The sequence below is a fragment of the Biomphalaria glabrata genome, chromosome 3, assembly GCF_947242115.1.
Source record: "Biomphalaria glabrata chromosome 3, xgBioGlab47.1, whole genome shotgun sequence".
NCBI classification, from domain to species: domain Eukaryota; kingdom Metazoa; phylum Mollusca; class Gastropoda; family Planorbidae; genus Biomphalaria; species Biomphalaria glabrata.
This window is the reverse complement of record NC_074713.1, coordinates 38,870,628-38,880,774: the sequence shown is the minus strand read 5'-3', so window position 1 is coordinate 38,880,774 and position 10,147 is coordinate 38,870,628. Positions and strand designations below refer to the sequence as shown.

General features: G+C 41.1%; 1 protein-coding gene across 1 annotated transcript; it reads left to right on the top strand.

Annotated features, from left to right (window-relative positions):
- Positions 1–461: 461 nt before the first annotated feature.
- LOC129925083 (collagen alpha-1(I) chain-like) lies at positions 462–4,882 on the top strand. The gene is made up of 2 exons (XM_056023435.1): positions 462–465; positions 1,788–4,882. The coding sequence occupies exons 1-2, from the start codon at positions 462–464 to the stop codon at positions 4,880–4,882; spliced, it is 3,099 nt and encodes a 1,032-aa protein (XP_055879410.1).
- The last annotated feature ends 5,265 nt before the right edge of the window (positions 4,883–10,147 follow it).

Below are 10,147 nucleotides of genomic sequence, written 5' to 3'. Positions count from 1 at the left end.
GGCGGTTTGTGCTGGCCCCATGACACACTCATCAATTGTTGACCAAAGAAAAGTGGACATGCCTAAAAGATTTTACAGTCTTAGTTTATTAAACATCAATCATTGACTCTTTTTAAACGTTTCCAAAGTTCGTTATAAAAAAACATTTTGGCTGCACCAGCACTGAGACTTTTGCGTTATTTTGGTAATAAATGTATTTTTGGCCACTTCACGCTAAGAGAGCTTCCGGGTGTAGGGAGGTTATGGACAGAATGTGACCAAATATACTTTCTGCTTCCATGTTGGAAATAACCAATGGTTGGAAGGTGGGGCAGAGTGGACGCCACAACAAATGATTCTACTCCAGTTGGTGTGAACCCATGTTGTACTGGGAGCTCACAGAGTTGCGGGACATGAAATTCGAATTAATCCCTCTCTTGATAACAACAGATCGCCATTTCTGCTTTAGTAGCCCTACCAAGATGGGTGAGTGACATCTGTGAGTCTCCTCTACTCTATTTAAAATCATTTCACGCCCTACCACAAAGTGACCAAGAAAGTGATTGGGGCGCCATGCGGTCAGATAGGGACGTCCGTAGCGTTTTGAGGAACCGACAAGACTGCAGAGGAACTAAATTAGTCACCAGTTGGGTGATCGAGGAGCATGTAGCAATTACCAGGGGCGGCGACTGATATGACAGAAAGGATTTCTTCAACATCTCGAGCTGCCCAGTCAGAGTCGGCGCTGAATTACTTAAAACTGTGTGTGCGTGTGTAAGTGCATGAGTGTGTGGTTGAGTGAGAAGATGTGACTCTCCACCCCCCCCTCCTCCCTCAGCTAAGAAACAAAGACGAAATAAAAACTATGAATAAATCAACAAAAAAACAACATAAAAGATACCTTTAAAAAAATGAAGCTTACAGCAATGAAATTGTATTATTGCATCAATTAATCTGGATCAATAATGGTATTAAATGTGTATTAGATTTAGACATAATACAATAAATCTGTGAGATTAATAATCTTTTTACCAATTGTTTTTTATTTAGAGCAATTTCATGTTTTTAGCTTTCTGAAGTTTTTTTTTCCTTGTTCGATACCAAACTAAATAATTAATTACCAATAGTTCATTAACTAATTGGTAATTTTTGTTTTGATTCTTGTTATGTCAGTTACAAGAAATAATTATGCAAAATTTCAATTCGATTTGAGATTGGACAGACAGACATACAGACAGATTGAGTTGATACAAGGTTTGTGAAAATGATGTGCTGATAGGCAGGGCCGCCGCTACCTATTGTGTAGTGTGTGCATTGCACGCAGGCGGCCGACTTTAGGGGGCGGCCAAATCATTGTTCCATGGTTACTTTTTTATAAAAAATTAATTAAATAGAAAAATAACACTTAAATATTTTAAATAAATTCTAATTATTCCATTATCGTTTTGAAAATATAAACGACATTCGTACAAAAGAAATTATTTTGGAAGCTAGAACAAATAAAAAAGAGTTCGAGGGATTCTCACGGAATTTTTCCATAAGCGACTGCTCATTTTTGGCTTTGAATTTTCGCAGGTTGTTTGTATATTTGTTTTTGAGTCGAGTAGCCTGCCCTGTAAGTAGATCTATCACCGCTAATTAAAAAGTCAATTTTAAAAACATTTTCACGGGGGGGGGGGCTAATTTCTTTCATATGGAGGGCGCAACGTCCTGATAAAAAGGGATGACGTGGTTATGCAGTTGTTTGATTTTTATGTATAGAGGAGAATCAATATGTCATACTTTTGTTCAGTTTGTGATTTAAAAAGAAAAAGGATGTTTAGATGCTAATCAAGTTCATCGAAGAGATGTACGTAGTGACAATGGTGAAGTCAACGTGCCTAGTGCACATGGTGAAGTCAACGTGCCTAGTGACAATGGTGAAGTCAACGTGCCTAGTGCACATGGTGAAGTCAACGTGCCTAGTGCACATGGTGAAGTCAACGTGCCTAGTGACAATGGTGAAGTCAACGTGCCTAGTGCACATGGTGAAGTCAACGTGCCTAGTGACAATGGTGAAGTCAACGTGCCTAGTGACAATGGTGAAGTCAACGTGCCTAGTGACATTGGTGAAGTCAACGTGCCTAGTGACAATGGTGAAGTCAACGTGCCTAGTGACATTGGTGATGTCAACGTGCCTAGTGCACATGGTGAAGTCAACGTGCCTAGTGACAATGGTGAAGTCAACGTGCCTAGTGACATTGGTGATGTCAACGTGCCTAGTGCACATGGTGAAGTCAACGTGACTAGTGCACATGGTGAAGTCAACGTGCCTAGTGACAATGGTGAAGTCAACGTGCCTAGTGACATTGGTGATGTCAACGTGCCTAGTGCACATGGTGAAGTCAACGTGCCTAGTGACAATGGTGAAGTCAACGTGCCTAGTGACATTGGTGATGTCAACGTGCCTAGTGCACATGGTGAAGTCAACGTGCCTAGTGCACATGGTGAAGTCAACGTGCCTAGTGACAATGGTGAAGTCAACGTGCCTAGTGACAATGGTGAAGTCAACGTGCCTAGTGACATTGGTGATGTCAACGTGCCTAGTGACATTGGTGATGTCAACGTGCCTAGTGCACATGGTGAAGTCAACGTGCCTAGTGACAATGGTGAAGTCAACGTGCCTAGTGACATTGGTGATGTCAACGTGCCTAGTGCACATGGTGAAGTCAACGTGACTAGTGCACATGGTGAAGTCAACGTGCCTAGTGACAATGGTGAAGTCAACGTGCCTAGTGACATTGGTGATGTCAACGTGCCTAGTGCACATGGTGAAGTCAACGTGCCTAGTGACAATGGTGAAGTCAACGTGCCTAGTGACATTGGTGATGTCAACGTGCCTAGTGCACATGGTGAAGTCAACGTGCCTAGTGCACATGGTGAAGTCAACGTGCCTAGTGCACATGGTGAAGTCAACGTGACTAGTGCACATGGTGAAGTCAACGTGCCTAGTGACAATGGTGAAGTCAACGTGCCTAGTGACATTGGTGATGTCAACGTGCCTAGTGCACATGGTGAAGTCAACGTGACTAGTGCACATGGTGAAGTCAACGTGACTAGTGCACATGGTGAAGTCAACGTGCCTAGTGCACATGGTGAAGTCAACGTGCCTAGTGACAATGGTGAAGTCAACGTGCCTAGTGACATTGGTGATGTCAACGTGCCTAGTGCACATGGTGAAGTCAACGTGACTAGTGACATTGGTGAAGTCAACGTGACTAGTGCACATGGTGAAGTCAACGTGCCTAGTGACATTGGTGAAGTCAACGTGCCTAGTGACAATGGTGATGTCAACGTGCCTAGTGACATTGGTGATGTCAACGTGCCTAGTGACATTGGTGATGTCAACGTGCCTAGTGACATTGGTGAAGTCAACGTGCCTAGTGACATTGGTGATGTCAACGTGCCTAGTGACATTGGTGAAGTCAACGTGACTAGTGACATTGGTGAAGTCAACGTGACTAGTGCACATGGTGAAGTCAACGTGCCTAGTGACAATGGTGAAGTCAACGTGCCTAGTGACAATGGTGATGTCAACGTGCCTAGTGACATTGGTGATGTCAACGTGCCTAGTGACATTGGTGATGTCAACGTGCCTAGTGACATTGGTGAAGTCAACGTGCCTAGTGACATTGGTGATGTCAACGTGCCTAGTGACATTGGTGAAGTCAACGTGCCTAGTGACATTGGTGATGTCAACGTGCCTAGTGACATTGGTGAAGTCAACGTGCCTAGTGACATTGGTGAAGTCAACGTGCCTAGTGACATTGGTGATGTCAACGTGCCTAGTGACAATGGTGAAGTCAACGTGCCTAGTGACAATGGTGAAGTCAACGTGCCTAGTGCACATGGTGAAGTCAACGTGCCTAGTGACATTGGTGATGTCAACGTGCCTAGTGACATTGGTGATGTCAACGTGCCTAGTGACATTGGTGATGTCAACGTGCCTAGTGACATTGGTGAAGTCAACGTGCCTAGTGACATTGGTGATGTCAACGTGCCTAGTGACATTGGTGATGTCAACGTGCCTAGTGACATTGGTGAAGTCAACGTGCCTAGTGACATTGGTGAAGTCAACGTGCCTAGTGACATTGGTGATGTCAACGTGCCTAGTGACAATGGTGAAGTCAACGTGACTAGTGACATTGGTGAAGTCAACGTGACTAGTGCACATGGTGAAGTCAACGTGCCTAGTGACAATGGTGAAGTCAACGTGCCTAGTGACAATGGTGATGTCAACGTGCCTAGTGACATTGGTGATGTCAACGTGCCTAGTGACATTGGTGATGTCAACGTGCCTAGTGACATTGGTGAAGTCAACGTGCCTAGTGACATTGGTGATGTCAACGTGCCTAGTGACATTGGTGAAGTCAACGTGCCTAGTGACATTGGTGATGTCAACGTGCCTAGTGACATTGGTGAAGTCAACGTGCCTAGTGACATTGGTGAAGTCAACGTGCCTAGTGACATTGGTGATGTCAACGTGCCTAGTGACAATGGTGAAGTCAACGTGCCTAGTGACAATGGTGAAGTCAACGTGCCTAGTGCACATGGTGAAGTCAACGTGCCTAGTGACATTGGTGATGTCAACGTGCCTAGTGACATTGGTGATGTCAACGTGCCTAGTGACATTGGTGATGTCAACGTGCCTAGTGACATTGGTGAAGTCAACGTGCCTAGTGACATTGGTGATGTCAACGTGCCTAGTGACATTGGTGAAGTCAACGTGCCTAGTGCACATGGTGAAGTCAACGTGCCTAGTGCACATGGTGAAGTCAACGTGCCTAGTGCACATGGTGAAGTCAACGTGCCTAGTGCACATGGTGAAGTCAACGTGCCTAGTGCACTTGGGAGACGATCTTAAGACATGAAAGAGAAAGACTTTATTTGGTGTGATCTAGATTTTGTTTAAATATCAGTTTATTTCATTACTATTAGATCTATATCTCATCTCAAGTTAAATAGTCAATAATAACAGTTATATTGAGTCTTTGTTCCCAAAGAAGTTTGTTCAAGTTATGCAAAGTTTATTTATTAGAAAATATAAAACGCTTTCATCGGTTCAGTTGTACTAGCTGTTTGGACCTACAAGCCAACAACTGACCGACAACGGTAGGGCTAGGAAGCGGCAAACCTGCCACATCTTTAATTATATCTCCAGAAAGAACTTTTTACAACACTTAAAAATTATGTAAGCAATACAATTTCCGAAAAAACAAGTTTCAGTAAAATTTCACTAAGTAACTTTAAATTCTATAATATACACACTGTTCAATTAATAGAAATATAAATTTAAACATAAAAATTGTGACTAAGTTTCTTTTCTTTTTTATTACATTCTTTAAAAAAAAAACTCGCGGACCTCACCGTGAAAACCGTCATCGCTCCTCTGGACTCCAGCTTCTAAAGGGGGCTCGAACGAAAATGTTGTTATCTAGGGAATCGTCACCCGGGAACGTGAGAAACACTGTCTTACTATGTTTTATCTTAAGTCATTGTTTAAGTGACTTGTAATTTGGATTATTTACTTTGTTTTAAACTCAAGAAAAATATTCAGCGCTGAGTTGTTTCATTTGTTGGATAAATGTGTAGTCAGCTCTGAATCCGTGTATGTCAGATGATTGTGGATACAATGCACATCTCTCCAAAATACAATCGTGATATTGAAAGTGTACAGAACGTTGAAAAAGTTCCATTGTTAATGGCTTTTGTATTTCGAGCTTTTTTCTTCGGATTATACTTGAACGTATACAAATAAATTAGTGGACATCTCCGCGTCCAGACCATAGAACACTGTAGTCGTTGAGCAGTCAAAGTGATCGAGAAATTGTATACAGATCATGATCAATTAGCTGTACATTGTAATATACCCGCCGCAGCTCATCAATTACAATCGTTGCAAATACAGGAGCATAAGCGAGTAGTCAGAACGAGATCAGTTTTTAATGTTTATCACAAAGAACCATAATGTCTTATTTCTAAATGCACGTAAGTCCGAAATTATTCTTAGTGCATGGTTCCTAGTTGTACTTGAGGGCTACTACAATTGTGCGAATATGAAAGGGAAAAATGGATTGGTCTACAAAAGATAATTTTATATCAAAGGGCAACAGTGTCCAGCTCACTTTTAGAACAGTGTCCAGCTCACTTTTAGAACAGTGTCCAGCTCACTTTTAGAACAGTGTCCAGCTCACTTTTAGAACAGTGTCCAGCTCACTTTTAGAACAGTGTCCAGCTCAGTCTTTATGGATTGTTTTTTTCTAGAAAAAAAAGTGGGGGCGGCATTTTTAATTTCGCACGCAGGCGGCCACAACCCTCGAGGCGGCCCTGCTGATAGGCATGTAAAGCAAACTGGAATGTTTAAATAGTCTTAGGGTTGGATTGTTGCCCTAGGCTGTGCAACTTATTAGCTCCAGATGGGTTGTATTTGTTTATTGTGCCAAACTGGGGTGTAATTTTCAACAGATACTCCTCCTACAGATACTCCTCCTACAGATACTCCTCCTACAGATACTCCTCCTAGGTATCATTCAAGAGATACACCTCTTTCTATTATAGCTTAAAATTGTAAATACTGTAATAACTTAAGTGAGGCAACTCAACGAGACATAGACGTTTATTTACACGACATCACAGGTACACAAAACAACATCTATCTTAGGCACAATCTCTCCATATTGGCTCTCTCCTTGGGCTGAAATCGTTCTCTTCTCTTCCTGGTGTTGACATCCTTTTAGGTCTAGTCTATCACAGTGCGCACCTTCTAGCACTAGCCTGGATGGCTGTGCGCATTGCAGAGTTATAACAGTATTAAAAATTTAAAAAAAAGCTCCATTATCCGGGAGATCAGTTTTCTTAACTAATACTAAAATAGTAAAACTGTCGTGTGTGAATTAAGTGAATTCAATGCAGAGAAATTGATTTCGTGTGAGTACATGTTGTTTTGGTGTCAGAAGTGGTTTGTGTTGTCCATTAATGCACGTTTGTCTTAGTTCACATAGAACGTTTCCATGTTGAAGATTTCAAGTTCAATAGGAACTTCATGTAGTAAATAATACTAACTATAATACAGGCGTCACCATAGGCATCAGTGTCGGAGGCACAAACTGACAAGTGTCAAATGCTATAAATGTCTCGGAGCTATCGTCTCAGACGAAGGAACCAGACCGGAATTACTGGCACAGCCTAGAGCACAGTCTAGAGCACATAGAGCAGCATCTCCTAATCTGAAGACAATTTGGAAAGACAAAATGTCTATGGAAAAGACTCTAATCTTGACAAATAAAATAGAGAGGAGGAAAAGACTCTAATCCTGACAAAAAAGTGAGGAAAAGAGACAGTTGTCAGATGTGTTGTGCGCCAACGGCCCAACAGACTATGGGAAATGTAAAAGTGAAAGTGTAATTGAGGATTCAGCTACTATCTTGGATCCATAGTTTTCAATTTATTGTTTTGGTTTGTTTTTAATTTTTGTTTGTTTGTTTTGTTCTGAAAATCTCACTCAACGACCCGATGTCTCACTCTCGGCTTAATGCTCAGACACCCACCACTCTGTTCGTCTGCGATCAGCACTCCCCTCCCCCCACTAAAAAATCGCCTTGCCCCCGTCTGTCATTCTGTCCACCTCGCCTCTCTCTTGTTTAAGAGATGTCGCTGTTAATGACACGCACTTAAGACTTTCATGTGACAATCAGGTCCAAGGTATGCGGGACATTAAAACTTCAAATGTCCCGCAACATGTCTGCAGGAAAGATGAAGGGCCACAAGAGTTGTCGGACAAGCTGATTGGAGAAGTGATTCATTTCAAGAGAATTTCTTGGACAGAGACTTACTTTTCAAACGCATTCTTTCTAACTGCGTTACTCATGGTGTCATGCTTTTGAGGCTGTTTTACAAGGAGTTTTACTGACAAGCTGAGTGTTCCGGGTTCGAGTCCGGTTGAACTCCGGTCGATATTTTTCTTGTGATTGACCTAGAGTATACCCATATCTATCAGAAAAACAAGACTTGAACAAAAACAACCGGTCTTGTCCAGTCGATGACAGGAATTTAAAAGTTTAATCGGTGTGTAGCTGGATGTTTAGACAAGGTTGGAGGTAGTTGGTACTAGTTTAGTACTTAGGCAAGGTTAGAGGTAGTTGGTACTAGTTTAGTACTTAGGCAAGGTTAGAGGTAGTTGGTACTAGTTTAGTACTTAGGCAAGGTTGGAGGTAGTTGGTACTAGTTTAGTACTTAGGCAAGGTTAGAGGTAGTTGGTACTAGTTTAGTACTTAGGCAAGGTTAGAGGTAGTTGGTACTAGTTTAGTACTTAGGCAAGGTTGGAGGTAGTTGGTACTAGTTTAGTACTTAGGCAAGGTTAGAGGTAGTTGGTACTAGTTTAGTACTTAGGCAAGGTTAGAGGTAGTTGGTACTAGTTTAGTACTTAGACAAGGTTAGAGGTAGTTGGTACTAGTTTAGTACTTAGGCAAGGTTAGAGGTAGTTGGTACTAGTTTAGTACTTAGGCAAGGTTAGAGGTAGTTGGTACTAGTTTAGTACTTAGGCAAGGTTAGAGGTAGTTGGTACTAGTTTAGTACTTAGACAAGGTTGGAGGTAGTTGGTACTAGTTTAGTACTTAGGCAAGGTTAGAGGTAGTTGGTACTAGTTTAGTACTTAGACAAGGTTAGAGGTAGTTGGTACTAGTTTAGTACTTAGACAAGGTTAGAGGTAGTTGGTACTAGTTTAGTACTTAGGCAAGGTTAGAGGGAGTTGGTAATAGTTTAGTACTTAGGCAAGGTTAGAGGTAGTTGGTACTAGTTTAGTACTTAGGCAAGGTTAGAGGTAGTTGGTACTAGTTTAGTACTTAGACAAGGTTAGAGGTAGTTGGTACTAGTTTAGTACTTAGGCAAGGTTAGAGGTAGTTGGTACTAGTTTAGTACTTAGGCAAGGTTAGAGGTAGTTGGTACTAGTTTAGTACTTAGGCAAGGTTAGAGGTAGTTGGTACTAGTTTAGTACTTAGACAAGGTTGGAGGTAGTTGGTACTAGTTTAGTACTTAGGCAAGGTTAGAGGTAGTTGGTACTAGTTTAGTACTTAGACAAGGTTAGAGGTAGTTGGTACTAGTTTAGTACTTAGACAAGGTTAGAGGTAGTTGGTACTAGTTTAGTACTTAGGCAAAGTTAGAGGGAGTTGGTAATAGTTTAGTACTTAGGCAAGGTTAGAGGTAGTTGGTACTAGTTTACTACTTAGGCAAGGTTAGAGGTAGTTGGTACTAGTTTAGTACTTAGACAAGGTTAGAGGTAGTTGGTACTAGTTTAGTACTTAGACAAGGTTAGAGGTAAATAATAGACTAAAGAAGCTTTGTAAACAGAAGGAAAACCTATATAGAAAATTTAAAGAAACTAATGCAGAAAGAGTTTACAAAAAGTATATAAAAATTAAACACTTAACCCAAAAAGTAAGCAGACAGCTGCAGAGTGAATACATAAACAATGTAATATCTAAAGATAACAACAAAAACAAAGAAATATCAGTATTCTCCACAAGCATTTATTGTTGAAATAGTCGAATTCATTTCTCATACTATTAGTTTGTAAAAGTTTCTATTTTCTACAATAAAGCGTATCCTGCTAAGCTTTCAACAAAGTCAAGAACTATAGATAGATGTTACCACTAAGGAGGGAAGGGAGATTACGGCAGCTAATGCGTGAGCATTGAAATCAGTCATGCAAAACGTTAATTGATAAGCACCTGATTCAGTCACGTGAATGGTACAGATAAAAATATCACGACTCAAGCACGACTGCAGCTTTGCTGTGGCTTTCTTAAGATGCCATGGGGCGAGTCGCGGTAACTAGAGGACAAAATGGCACTCTTGTTACGTCAGCTGATAAGTTATAAATAAACAAAACATTGTTGACTAGAAATAGGTTTTGTTTTGCAAACATGTAAGGCGAATTGTTCTTCAATCTTTTGTTATACTATGCATTACCATCAACCAGCGAGTGTTGTTATATCAGATGTTACTATCAACCATGAGTGTTGTTATACCAGATGTCACTGTCAACCAGTGAGTAATGTTATATCAGATGTCACTGTCAACCAGTGAGTGTTGTTATATCAGATGTCACTGTCAACCAGTGAGTGTTGTTATA